General features: G+C 57.3%; 1 protein-coding gene across 4 annotated transcripts in view; it reads left to right on the top strand.

The window, feature by feature from the left end:
• Window positions 1-5,357: 5,357 nt before the first annotated feature.
• UVSSA (UV stimulated scaffold protein A) overlaps window positions 5,358-14,093 on the top strand; it is a 39,587-nt gene continuing 30,851 nt past the window's right edge. The window contains exons 1-7 of one of the 4 annotated variants that reach the window (XM_032253898.1): window positions 5,358-5,522; window positions 6,401-6,500; window positions 7,709-8,039; window positions 9,385-9,505; window positions 10,871-11,260; window positions 12,509-12,621; window positions 12,897-13,025. In XM_032253898.1, the coding sequence (XP_032109789.1) occupies window positions 5,471-5,522; window positions 6,401-6,500; window positions 7,709-8,039; window positions 9,385-9,505; window positions 10,871-11,260; window positions 12,509-12,621; window positions 12,897-13,025 (1,236 nt within the window). In that variant the 5' untranslated portion in view covers window positions 5,358-5,470. Of the gene's footprint in view, window positions 5,523-5,945; window positions 6,265-6,400; window positions 6,501-7,690; window positions 8,040-9,384; window positions 9,506-10,870; window positions 11,261-12,508; window positions 12,622-12,896; window positions 13,026-14,093 lie in introns of those variants that run through there. The other 3 variants (XM_032253896.1, XM_032253899.1, XM_032253900.1) reach the window with 3 other exon arrangements.

The following is a 14,093-nucleotide window of genomic DNA, read 5'->3' on the forward strand; positions in this document are numbered from 1 at the left end:
CCCTCTCACTCGGAAGACCCCCCTCATACAGAAGACCCCCCTCACTCGGAAGACAACCCTCACTCAGAAGACCCCCCTCACTCAGAAGACCCCTCTCACACAGAAGCCCCCCTCTCACTCAGAAGCCCCCCTCTCACACAGAAGCCCCCCCCTCACCCGGAAGTCCCGCTCACTCAGAAGCCCCCCTCTCACTCAGAAGCCCCCCTCTCACTCAGAAGCCCCCCTCTCACTCAGAAGCCCCCTCTCACTCAGAATTCCCTCTCACTCAGAAGCCCCCCTCTCACACAGAAGCACCCCCCTCACCCGGAAGCCCCCTCTCACTCAGAAGCCCCCCTCACCCAGAAGTCCCTCTCAGTGTCCTCACAAGCACTTGCATGTCAGGCGCCTCTTCATCTCTTGAGGACGTCAGTCCTGTCAGACCAGGGCTCTGTCCCTAGAATCTCATTGAATGTTCACTTCTTTAAAGTCCTCATCTTCAAATACAGTCGTATTGGAGGTCAGGGCTGCAACACAGGAATTTGGGGGGCGGGGGCCACAATTCAGTCCATAACAGGGGCGTAGAAATCCTAACAGCACTGAGTCCTCAGAACCATGAACATGGTATCTTTCTACGGATTTACATTCTTCTCTCATCCAAGCTTTATAGTATTGACCGTACATATTTTGTGTAGGGCTGAGGGCCCCACAGGGTCATGGGGTGAGTCTTATGCTGTGCTGAGGCACAGGATCTGAGAAATAAAGAGACAGGACACAGAACTACAAATAAAATGCAGCTGGGCTCGGGGGTCCACGCCACCTATAAGCGGAGTCAGGCAAGGCCCCGAACGTCCAGAAGCGTATTTACTGTGTATAGGTCAGGGGGCAGGGCAGTGAGTGAAATCATCTTTAAGGATAGTGATAGGGTCGTGAGCAATAAAACACGGGGTCCACCCCCATTAGGTCACCTAGGCCAGGAGGTGGACAGTGCACAGCAAGGGGCCCGTTCCCACAAAGGCAAGGGCCGTGTGCAGTAAGGGGTCCACCCCCATTAGGTCACCGAGGCTTGAAGGTGGGCCGTGCGAAGTGAAGAGGGTGCAGTGTGCGATACTTCTGTCTATGGAAAACTACTTCTAAGAGGATTTATGGGAGGATGCTTTAAGTCACACAGCAGTGACAGAGCTGTCAAGGTTACCGCCACCTTCTGGCAGCTTCCAGTGGGTTCTATGGGAAGATGCTTTTTAAGCAGCACAGCAGCAAGAGCTGATAGAGTTCACAGTCACCAAGGTGGATTGCCGGTCTGAGGGCGGCCTTCCACAAGAACGGGAGCAAGGTCCTACAACTCCTTTATCAGGAGGAGTGGCTCTCACCCCAAGCCTGCCATCCAGCGGGTATCTTTACGATACTGAACGCTGCCGCCTGGGCCATGGATTCTTGTCCTGGTGTAACTGTTTTCCCTTAAATCATGCTCTGCACTGTGTCTGCTCTACGCATTCCTCTGTTTATAAGCTGTTTATTCCTTAATTCGTGCTCTGTACTGTGTCCACTCTAGGCATTCCTCCGATTATGAACTAAGATATAATTATAAGTATATATATAGGGAAATATTCTTTAGGCATTCATACTATCAACTATTATATCACTATATATAGAGGATTATATAAAGGGATTCTTCAAGCCCTATTTCTATAAACTAATATATGATTATGTAAAGGATTATATAAAAGGAAATAGCTGAGTAGTAACACTATAAAGTGAGCTATTCCTCAGGCCCTAACTGTGCCAGGGTTCTACTTAGCTCTCATTTCTTGGTGCCTATATGGAGGGTTACCCACATTTTGTACATACGTTGAACTTTTTTATGATTTTTAATGCTATCATAAAAATATTTTAAAATCGACCTTCCAGTTATTCATTGGTGATATGTGGACATATACTTGATTTTTGTATATTGATTTTGTACATACTGTGACCTTAACTAAACTTGTTCATTAGTTCTAGCAGCTCTTTGGTAAATTCTAAAGAATTTTCTGTGTATGTGATTATATCATCTACAAGTGAAGACAGTTTTGCCTGTTCCTTTCTCATCTTCATGCCTTTCATTTCTTTGTCTCACGGTGCTGGTGGGAGCATCTGGGGCAGTGTTAAGTGTAGGAGGGGTGAGAGTGGACATCCTTGTTTCCAATGTTTTGCAGAAAGCATATGTTGTTCACGATTCAGGATATTTGCTGTAAGTTTTCCTGAAGATTCCTTTATCAGGATCAGGAAGTTCCACTCTAGTTTCCTAGGAGTTATGATCATGAATGGACATTGAATTGTGTTCAATTTTATTCCCATAATAAAATTAGCAAATGATTTTTCTCCTTTCTTATGGAGAATTACACTGATTTTGAATTCCCATTTAGTCATGTTGTATTTTCTTATATATTGCTGGATTTGACTTGCTAGTACTTTGCTAGGGAGTTTTTGCCACTGTTCATTGGGGTTATTGGTCTGTGATTTTTCTTTTAGTGTTTTTGTCTAGTTTTAGTATCAGGGTTTTCAAATCTCATGAGATGAATTAGAATGTTTTCTCTCCTTGTGTATTTTCTGAAAGAATCTGTTAGAATTTCCTTAAAAGAGATGGTCCTACTCTGTCACCTGGTCTGGAGTACAGTGGCTATTCACTGGAGCGATCATAGCTCACACTTGCAGCCTCAAACTCCAGGCCTCAAGTGATCCTCCTGCCCCGGCCTCCCAAGGAGCTGGGACTCCAGGTGCGTGCCACCCTGCCCAACTAAATGTTTGACGTAATTTAACAGTGAAGCTATGTGGGTTTGGAGTTTTCTATGCAGGAAGATTTCTAATTATGAACTCAATTTCTTTACTAGTTCTAAGACTAATTAGGTCTTTTTTCCTTAAGTCTGTTTTGATAATTTTTGTCATTAAAGAACTTGTTAACTTAATCTAGGTATATAATTTCTTGACATAAAGTTGTCCATACCTTATTTTTTTTGAAGTTTATAGGCTCTGTAATGATGTCTTTTGCGTGTCTGTGTGTGTGTGCGAGAGAGGAGGGAGAGAGAGAGAGAGAGAGAGAGAGAGAGAGAGAGAGAGAGAGAGAGAGAGGAGAGAGAGAGAGACAGACAGACAGGGGTTGCCCAGGCTGGAGTGCAGTGGCGCAGCCTTGGCTCACTGCAGCCTCGACCTCCTGGGCCCAAGTAATCCTCTCACCTCAGCCTCCCAAGCAGCTGAGACTACAGGTGCATGCCACCATGCCTGGCTAATTTTTCATACATTTTGTGGAGATGGGGTTTCGCCATGTTGCCCAGGCTGGTCTTGGCTTCTTGGGCTCAAGTGATCCACCCACCCAGGTGGATCTGAGGCTAAGGTGGGAGGATCATTTTCAAGCCCAGGAGTTCAAGACCTGCCTGAGTAACCGTGAGACCTTGTCTCTACAAAGAATTTTTTTCAAAGACCCAGGCATGGTGGTGCACATATGTAGTCCCTGCTATTCAGGGGGCTGAGGTGGGAGGACGGCTTGAGCCAAGGAGTCTGAGGCTGCAGTGACTGGGCTATGATCACACCATTGCCCTCCAGCCAGGCTGACAGAGGGCTGACAGACTGAAACCCTGTCTCAAACATAAAAAAGAAAGAAATTATACTCTGCATGGTTTTAGTCCTTTTAAATTCATGGACACTTGCTCTGTGGCCCAGAACATGAGCTATCTTGGTGAAAGCGGCGTGTACACTTAAAAAGAATGTGGGCCCGGTGTGGTGTCTCATGCCTGTAATCCCAGCACTTTGGGAGAACGACGTGGGCGGATCACCTGAGATCAGGAGTTCGAGACCAGCCTGGCCAACATGGTGAAAACCCGTCTCTACTAAAAAAAATTACAAAAATTAGCCAGGCATCGTGGCAGGCACCTGTAATCCCAGCTACTCGGGAGGCCGAGGCAGGAGAATCACTTGAACCCGGGAGGTGGAGGTTGCAGTGAGCCGAGATTGCGCCTGGGTGACAAAGCAACACGCTGTCTCAAAAAGAAAAAGAAAAAAAAGGAGGCAGAGCCATCGCTGATAGAGAGGGCAGTGCGGGCAGCTCAGCTGTGCTGTTGAGCCTGAGGGCTGACAAGACACCCCGGGGGCAGTGTCATAGAGACTGGACCTGGCAATTCAGGCATCCCTGGAGACCCGGCTGGGCACGGGCTTACTGGAGGAGGAAGGCGGGGCACAGGGTGAAGACAGTTCTAAGAATGTGGCTGCAAAGGGGAGCAAAAAAAAAAAAAAAAAAAAAGCAACAGGTTGGTGAGAGAAGTTGGATAAAGAGGTGGTTTTTAGTGTGGGAGAAGCCGCACCCTTCATGCGAATGAAAATAAATAAAAAGAATCATGCTGTAGGAGACAGGGAAACTGCAGATGGGTGCCCTGGCGGAAGCTCGGGCCGGGGACTGGGTGCACAGGACAAGCGCGCTGGGCGAGGGTCTGGCTGCCCGGGCTGCAGCTTCCTCGGTGGAGCCAGGCCGGGCGGGGACGGGGCGAGGCGGGGCAGCGGCTCGGGGCCGGCTGCAAGCCAGGAGCTGGGAGCCGCCGACACGCAGGGACAGAGCGCGGCGCGGGGACTCCCTCTGCTCTTCCTGGTCCAACCGATGGCCGGACCGAGATGTGACTCATGCGCCCCGAAACCCACCCCGCAACGGCACGGCCGACAGGGCCGGGCGCGCCTCCGCTCCCACCCAGCGCACGCCCATCCCTCCCCGCCGCCGGCCCCGCCCCGCGTGGGGTCCACACCGCGGCCTCCGGAGCCACGGTCCCCCGGGCCCGGTCTCCAGGTCCGCCCGCCGCAGCGGGCCTCGCACTCCCCTCCGTTCCCGGCTGCAGGACGGACGGCGCCGCTGCCCTCTGGAGCCCCTGCTGTGTGTCTGGCGCCGAGCTGGGCCCCCGAGGCCCCCGAGCCCGCCCAGGGGGTCCCTTCCCCGGGCCGGAGCAGGAGGCACCGCGGGGTCCAGCGCGCCCTGCGCGGGGCGAGCTCGGGGACGAGCGCCCGCGGCCTCCCGCCTGGGCAGCCCTCACCCGCCGTCCGCAGCGGAAGGGACCGGGCCGCCAGCCTCCGGGCGGGCGTGGCCTTGAGGCCCAGACCGGAACTTCCCTTCGGCCTCAGTTTCCCGGCCGGCCCCGCCCCCGGCGCCCGCACACGCGGCCCCTTTAAGGACTTGCTGCGCCCTCCCGCCTCTTTTTTCTCGCGCGTCTCCCCTCCCAGGCTGCCCCGCCCTCGCCGGGAGCGCGCCTACGTCACCGCGCAAACCGCGGCCGTGTCTTCGCGCCTGCGCCTCCTGGGTCGGGGTGAGCCATTGGCTGCGGTGCTCAGGAACCATGGTAGGGGGCGGGGCCTTTGCCGGAAAGGGTGGGGCGACGGCGAGAACGGCCGCGTCCAGCGGTAGGTGCTGTCGTCGCCGTGGTGACCTCCGCTCCGGCCCAGGGCCAGCCAATGGCTATAGAGCTCTTGGGCACCTGACGGGATGGGCGGCCCCCGCCGGAAGGGGCGGGGCGAGGCGAGCGGTCGCGTCAGTCGTAGGTGCGGCAGTGACTACGCTGCCGGGCGGGGGTCGCGCCGGCTCAGCACCTGGGGCTCTGCGGGGGCCGGGCAGAGACCTGCGGTCCCGGCGTGTCCGTATTTCCGGTGTCCCCGAGAGCATCGGCGACGGGGCCGCAGGGCGGGCCCTGGGCCGCATGACAGGCGGCAGCCCCGCAGCACCGCCGAAGCCGGCGCGCCCGCCCGGTGCAGCCGTCCTGCCGGGGAGACCCCGCGGCCCCAGTCTCGCGCGGCCCCGCTGGGCCCCTCCTCTCCCCGGGTAGGGCGCAGCTCCGCAGCCTCCGCCCGCGGCCTCGCCTGGCGCGTCCTTCCGGGTCCTCCGGCCTTTTCGTGCCGGTGCTGCAGGCCCTGGTCCCTTCCCACCCTGCACGCCGCTGTGCTCGGGCCTGGGTCTCCGGGCCGGCCGCCTCCGGCGCGACTTCCCTTGGCCTGAGTTTCCGGGCTGCTCTTGGCCTCTGCAGCCTTGCTGGAGGCCGCCCTGCGGCATCGGAGTGAACGAGGGAAACAGCAGCAGTCACGTAGGGGAAAAGCTGTTGAGGACGGTGCCGTGCGTTCCCGCAGCGCACGCGCTCGGTGCACTGCGGCGTCCCACGCGCGTGCCATGTAGAGGTCCCAAGTCGAAGGTTCACTTTTAAAACTGTAGCCGCCGGAAAGGCCTTGCCGGACTCCCGCTGACCGTCACCTTGAGTGGTCATATTTCCCAGAGAGGCACCCACCAAGGTAAAGACAGGCGGGCTCCAGCCTCAGGGTCCTCCCGGAACTTCGGTTTATAGTGGGGCCCAGTAAACACGTTAGTAACACCAAGAGCTGTAAAATACAGATGATGACTTAGCATCTTTGCCTTACTTATTTCTAGATATGGATCAGAAACTTTCAGACTTGGTAGAAGAGCTCACAACTTCAGGAGAACCCCGACTAAATCCTGAGAAAATGAAGGAACTGAAGAAAATTTGCAAGTATGTGTTAGGATTCAGTAATTCACAGTAACTGACTGGCCCACTGAGCCCAGTACACATAGGGCCCCTTGCCTGCCCCACCTGGGCGAGAACCACCCGAGGGACACACCCAGGACATTTTCTCAGGGCCCTGCAGTGCCCAGCTCTGACGGGCGGCCATCGTCCTAGGGTCAGGGCGTGTGGCGTTGGGAACACATCAGCGCTCTGCTGTTGCTTCTCTTCGTTCCCGTGTGCAGGGCGTAGAGAACATGATATAGGAGTTCTTGAGTGCACATACGTGATTTAGAAAGAAACGTTACGTCTTTTTCTTTGCTGTTGGACTTTGCAAAGGGAGAGACTAGAGCTCGCTGCTGGGCGAGTTGCTCTATCTGCATTTACACTGTGTCTGCCCACATCTCCCTCCAAGGAAAACGCTGGCCAGGATCTCTGCCGGTCACTCTGAGGCAACCAGAGAGTCACAGGGGAAGCAAAACTTCCCCTCGGAGGCCAGAGCATAAGTTGAGGGCACTGATTATCTTGTCTCCTGCGTTTGTAAAACGGGAACTTAAAGATTGTTTATAGTGATGGAGTGTTCATATTTTGATAGAAAACTTCAGGTCAGGTTTTGTAGCATGCCCCAGGAAATCCAAATCACAGTGGTTTATGTGGGGCCAGGATCTGGGAAGAGGAGCAGTCAGGAGGCGCTGGAGATATCTGAAGCACTAGGCCTTCCCTTCCTTGCTGCAGCAGGAGGCACCCAGCTGAGCAGTGCGTGTTTGTGCCGGGTGGTGTTCGTTCGTGCCAGGAGGTGTGTGTTTGCGCCTAGCGCTGTGTGTTCCTGCTGGGTGGTTTGCATTTCAGGCTTTGCTGTGAGGCCTCAGCTCTGTGAATGCAGCTGCAGTTGATGCAGGCAGATAGATGGGCCGCCTTCCAATGAAACTTTGTGAATGGGCTCTGCGTTTGAAGTCTGCAGCATTTTAACGTCTCATCAAGTATTTCTTGCTTGTTCCAACATTCTTGGCTTGTGGCCCACACAGAAACAGGCCAGGCTGGGGAGGTAGAGGTGGGCCTTGGGCAGTAGTTTGCAGACCTGCTCTAGAAAAGGGGAGAAGAAAGATGGGAAGGCAGTGATGTTCCCTGTCACACGTGTGTGGCATCCCTGCATGGAGAGCCTTCCTCGCCCGTCCTCCCTATGCCGGCGGTTGGGTCAGGCTGGCTCACATCCCCAGGTCTTCAGAGGAGCAGCTGAGCCGCACCTACCGCCTGCTGATAGCGCAGCTGTCCCAGGAGCACGCCGAGATCCGCCTCTCAGCCTTTCAGATTGTGGATGAGCTCTTCACCAGGTCTCACCAGTTCCGGGTGCTGCTTGTTTCCAACTTCCAGGAGTTCCTGGAGCTCACGCTGGGCACGGACCCTGCACAGCCTCTGCCGCCCCCCAGGGAGGCGGCGCAGAGGCTGAGGCAGGCAGCCACCCGGGCCGTGGAAGGGTGGAATGAGAAGTTCGGGGAGGCCTACAAGAAGCTTGCCTTGGGCTACCACTTCTTAAGACACAACAAAAAGGTAGGTGGATCTGGTCATTTTATTAGAGACTCTGGTTACCCAACGGGAGGAGGGCAGACCGGACAGAGGAGAAGATGTGCTTCCTGTCGGGCCTGGCGTGGCAGGGGCTTGCTTGGCCTTGCGTAGGCACCCAGGGTGCTGGACCATCCATGGGGTGTGGGAGAGTGGAAGCAGCTGGGGTCAGGGCTTCCCTGAGAAGGGTGGCACAGCTCTGAGAAGAAGAGCAGAGGCTTTATGTGTGGATGGCGCTGAGCCTGCATTTGTTATTTTTTATGCGTGTGTAGGAGACAAAAGCCAAATTCAGTTTTTCAGATGCAGCGTTTGCTATGACAGCGGCCTCTGGCCTCTGGGACCTTTCCCAACCTTGCACGTTAAGGGTCCACCCGGAACCCCTGTGGGCGCTGGCTGGTGCCTGGCATGACGAAACTGACCAGATTCTGCCGCTGTGGCCTGAACGCAGCCTGAACGTTGCCCAGACCCTGCCGTGTCCCCTGCCCCACCTGCCACAAAGGCTCATGTCCCCCCAGGGCGATGGCCCAGCCCTGCCAGCGTCCCTGTGTGCCCATGGAGTGCCCAGTCTCCCAGGTTCATGTTTGGCTTGTTTCAGGCCCCTGGGTCCAGTCAGTGGCTTTTGCCTGCTAATGGAACGGGCATGCTGCTCTCCACCTACGTGGCACTTGGGGTGAGAAGTCTCATTGCCTCTTTTAGTGCAGCAGATGTGCTGGCTTGCCCAGGCCCAGGCGGCAGAGCGGTGCGCATTTTACTTAGCTGTAATGCGCTGTGAATGGCTGGTGTGAGGTGCACACCTATAGACCTAGTGACTGCAGGCTGAGGCTGGGGGATCACCTGGTCCTGCCTCAGCAACACGGCGAGACCGCTGTCTCTTTAAAAAAAAAAAAAAAACTCACTGTGAACTTAAAACACCCTGTAGGCTGCTGGCCACACGTGAATGCTGGGTCTTCTGTTAGGCCTGCTTGAGTTTTCTTTTCCTCACATTGTTTATAGATAGCCCCAGTCCTTTTTTTTTTCCCCCCCGAGATGGAGTCTTGCTCTGTCACCCAGGCTGGAATGCGATGGTGCGATCTTGGCTCACTGCAACCTCTGCCTCCCAAGTTGAAGCTGTTCTCCTGTCTCAGTTTCCTGAGTAGCTGGGATTACAGACACGCACCACCACGTCTGGCTAATTTTTGTATTTTTAGTAGAGATGGAGTTTCACCATGTTGCTCAGGCTGGTCCCGAGCTCTTGACCTCGTGATCCTCCCGCCTCAGCCTCCAAAAATGCTGGGGATTACAGGCGTGAGCCACCGCACCCGGCCGGCCCTAGTCTTTAATTTCAATTACTCAGGTGGATTTTCAAGATGCAAGTGCTCGAACTCTGGCCGAAAGAAAGAGAGAAGAGGAGAAGCAGAAGCACTTGGATAAAATTTACCAGGAAAGAGCCAGCCAGGCAGAGAGAGAGATGCGAGGCAAGTGCCCGGGACAGAGGGAGGGGTCCGTATCCCTGGGGGCTGCCTATGGTCCAGCTGTTCGTCCTCCTGGACCCCGGGCCCCGGCTGCAGGGGACCCCGGTGTTCAGACAGGCTCGGTGGATATGGTTCAGTTCAGACCGGGGAGCATTCTCAGCCATAGACCCCGCTCTGTCCCCAGGACCCTGCAGGGACCTCCCAGGCCGGCCATGCCTCTCCCGCGCCCTCTGGTGGTCGCAATCACCCACGCCCATTCACTGCGCAGACCCTCGGGCAGAGATGGGCATGTGGGCAGTGGTCTGAGCCCTGGCCTGGCTGAAGGCCGTCCTGCTCATTTATCTCATGGCTGCCTTGCCCTTGCCAGCCCCTTCCCCAAAATCTCACCATTTACTTCATGACAGTCAGCCTTTCTTGTGAGGGACACCACCGGAGTGTGAGGAATGTGGGGCAGGCCCACATGCCACGGCCTTCCTGAGGCGGCTCCTGATGTGGGTGGAGACACAGCCCTGTGTCTTCAGACTGCAGGGCTGGGGGCTCTCCCTGTGCCTCAGATCCTCCCACCGACAGACCGTGGTCCCCCGCGTGGGCCCTGCCACAGGCCACTTCTGGGAAACGCAGGCCTCGGGCCCATAAGGCAGGCAGGCAGGCAGCTGGGTGCCCGGATGACGAGGAGGCCACCAGGAGGAAAGCTGCCCTGGCCTAGGAGGTGTGGCACGAACAAGGGCATTTTGTTGCTCTGGAAAGGAGCTGCAGCCTGGTCCTGGAAAGTGCAGGGGGGCTGACAACCCCCGAGCACTTGTGCGCACTACCCAGAGGCGCGTAGAGATTGTCTTGCAGGCCCAGCGGCTGAGCTGGTGCTTTCAAAAGCAGTTACAAAGCTCACTACACGGCCAGGCACAGCGACTCACCTGTCATCCCAGCACTTCGGGAGGCCAGGGTGGTTGGATCGCTTGAGTCCCGGCGTTTGAAGCCAGCCTGGGCAACCCCGTCTCTACAGAAAAATTAGCTGAACATAGTAGCACATGCTTGTGGTCCCAGCTAATCAGGAGGCTGAGGCAGGAGGACCACCTGAGCCTGGGAGTTCCAGGCTGTGGCGAGCTCTGATTGTGCCACCGCATTCCAGTGCAGGCAACAGTGCCACCCTACTTCAAAAAACAAAGAAAAACGTGTGGTACACACATTAGAGGCCTGGCTTTTGTTGGGGAGAAAGGAGGCCCCGGGGGATGCAGGCTGGGTGCAGGACCCTGACCCACCTGGTGCTGAAAAGTGACGCCCTTCGGGGAGTGAGCCTCTGGGTGTGGTTTTGCGGGGCTAGTGTTTTTGCTGCATATGGCGCAGGAGACAGGTGTCCTGATCTTTTGGCAGAAATGTCTGGAGAAATGGAATCCTGCTTGACAGAGGTGCAGAGCTGCTTTAGGCTCCTGGTACCGTTTGGCTTTGACTTTGGCCCGAGCCTGGAGACAGAATCCCTTGGCATGGCTCCTGATGCGTCCGATGCCCCCCGCTCCTCCTGCGCCAGCCAGGTGGGCCCTTGCCGGTCTGGCTCCCCTGACCCCTGGGACGGGGAGCAGCCCTGCTGCAGTAGGGACCTCCCTGCCTCTGCAGGCCAACCTGGAGCAGGCGGCGGGGCACTGCTGCCCCAGGCAGCTGTGGGAGACCCCTCAGATGAGGACGAGGACAGCGACCTCGAGGAGTTTGTGCGGAGCCACGGGCTGGGCTCACACAAGTACACGCTGGATGTGGAGCTCTGCTCAGGTAACGGCCTGCCTGGCTCCTGGCTTAGTCCCTCCCTCAGTGGCACCCAGCCCAGCAGCTCTGGACTGCAGGAGGGTCCCCTGGGGACCGAGTCAGGGGTCACCACTAGGATTTTACTTTCTGTGTGGCCTCCGCATTGGGCTCCCCCCACCCATGCCAGGCCTCTGTGGCCACAGGGACACTTCTAAGAGTTCATGGCAGCCCCCCGCCTTGGCAAGGCTGTGGGCAGATCGGGGACTCACAGGTTTATGGTGGTCCTCAAAGGATGGCAGAGCACAGGTCTGACCTCCAAGTGACCAGGAGCCTTGGGCAGGCTTTGTGGGCATCCTGCCAACTCACAGGCCTGTTAGGGTCCTATGTCACCATGAGGGGTCAGGTAGTGCCTGCCTTTGCCTGGAGGAAAATGTGATCCTGAAATGGCCACACGCAGCCTTGGTGCTCCAGCCTGGGTGGGTTAGGGTTGTGGAGACACGGCTGCCACACCCCTTGGCGCCAGCTTCCTCCCAGGCCCCGGGCTCCCCTCCTGGGGTGGGCAGAGGCTGAGGCCCTTTGAGTATGTGTGTGGCTGCAAATCGCTCTCTTCGAAGAACCTTCTTTGGAAGCAGGCACAGTGGGCGTCCCTTCACCAGGCCCGGAGGCAGCCAGGCCGGCAAGCTGCTGGGAGAACTCATCTTCCAGGCTCAGCTGCCCAGAAGTGTCTCAGGAGTGAGGCCGCAGGCAGCCTGCAGGCCTGTGTGGGGTGGACACCGCTGCTGCCAGTCCCCGGGCACCCTTGCCTACACAGAGCTCGGCCCTGTACCGGACACTGAGGGTGCCACAGTGGGAGAAGCCACAGCAGGGCAGAGTCGGAGCTGGGGTGCCCGACAGAAGAGAGGCCAGGCTGGGGGGGTGCTGATGACGCTGGGATGGACACCATCCTGTGAGGTGGGCTGCAGAGGGGAAGGTTCTGTGCCCAGTGTGTGGGTGAGCTCGCCCCTCTGGAGGGATGGCTGCAGTGGAGGAGGTTGAGACACAGGCGGTGGAGCTGGAGTGAGGGGAGGCTTTGGTGTAAGCCACATGTTCTTTCCTAACATCATAAAACATTGACTTCTCACAGCATCAGATTTGGGATCCCCGGAAACAGGGAGGGCATCTGGCAGGTTCCCCGCAGGCTCGAGCAGCCTTTGCCGCGTGCTCTGTCCGTCTCGCTGGGGTCTGTGGGAGACACCCGCTGGCGCTCTCAGGTGGCTTCTGTGTGTTTCTCCCCAGAGGGCCTGAAGGTGCAGGAGAATGAGGACAACCTCGCTGTGGTCCATGCCGCCCGTGACACACTCAAGCTCATCCGGAATAAGTTCCTGCCGGCCGTTTGCTCCTGGATCCAGGTGAGCCTTGAACCTGGGACCTGTGGGTTGATAGACATGTGCAGTATTGGGCTCGAGGGGTCTCTTTCGTGGAGGGACTGTGGCCAGGGGGGATGGAGACTGAAGGGCCCCTGACCCGTGAGGGCTCTGTCCCTTACTTGCAGCTTCGTCCTCTGCATCCCGCGTATGTCAGGGACTCCCCCAGGCCAGTGGACCTGGCACTTGCTTCCCAGCGGGATGGCTCCCTAGGGCCTGCCAACTGGCCTCTGAGCCCTCCACCCCCTTGTTTCATACAGCGCTTTGCTCGCGTGGGGACCCACGGTGGATGTTTAAAACACGCCATTAACCTGAAGGCAGAACTGGAGCTTGCCCTGAGGAAATACAAGGAGCTGGACATCGAACCCGAGGGAGGGCGGAGCTGCAGGGTGAGTGGGTGGGGAGGGGTCCCAGGTGCCTCAGTGGGGGAGGAGAAGCTGTGGGGACCATGTCCTGGGCCTGTGGGCCTGGCAGAGCCCAACCACACACCAAGCCCACTCGGCCTCAGCAACACCTGCCTTCCTGGCAAGGGCTTCCTGTGAGCCCAGCGTCATTGTTGTGGTGGCAGAGGGTACGGTGCAGCTGTCAGTGCTGTCTGGCCGCCATGCGTGGTAGCTGAACGGAGGTGCTGAGCACCACGCATAGAGGAGGCTATAGGAAGCCACCAGTCAGGCCATCTCCCACAACCTAGTCCCCCCACAGCTCCTAGGGAGTCGCCAGCCATGTGACGCCTGTCCTGGTGGGCACTGTATCCACTAGAGGAGAGACCCCTGGCAAGCTCTCGGATGGCCAGGAGGGTCAGTGTGGGCACCGGTGCCCACCTGGAGTACTCGGGCCACCGTTTGCTGGGCTCTGTAAGAGGCTTGGAAGGGTCGTGGGGGGCACTGCAGTTTGCTGAGCAGGCAGCATGGGGCTAGAAGGGGGCAGGAACACCAGGAGGGGCAGGAGGCTGGAGGGAGGTATGGGGCGCCTCCGGCAGAGTGACATGGGGAACTGAGACCGCTGCACTGGGCGTGTCTGAGCCGGTCAAGGGTGGGGTGCCCTGCACACTGCTGTGCCAGGGCCTTGAGGAGCTGCCTGAGCGTGGAGTGGCCTGGAGGGGTGTGAGAGCCGGGGTCCTCTGCAGCGTCCTCAGCGGAGCCCAGCGCAGTCGGGTCTTGGGACTGGAGGCACACAGCAGCCACCCTGGGCTCGCACAGCAGCAGTGCTGTCTCTCAGGCGCCTCTCCCTCAGGGAACCCAAGCCCTGAACCCTGACACCCTGGAGCCCGGACCCTGAACCCAGCCCTGGTCTGGGAGATGGTGGCCTTTCAGCTCTCCTCACTTTTAGGAAAGCTTTGGAGTGGAAGTGAATGGTGTGCTTTTTACTGGGAAGAGGTCGGATTCCACGGTGGCAGACATGCGGGGGCCGTGGGAGTTGGGGGGCAGTGGGGAAGCTCCTCTCCGTGAATTTCCCAG

The sequence above is a fragment of the Sapajus apella genome, unplaced genomic scaffold, assembly GCF_009761245.1.
Source record: "Sapajus apella isolate SASKATOON/1434 unplaced genomic scaffold, GSC_monkey_1.0 scaffold85, whole genome shotgun sequence".
Classification (NCBI taxonomy): Eukaryota; Metazoa; Chordata; class Mammalia; order Primates; family Cebidae; genus Sapajus; species Sapajus apella.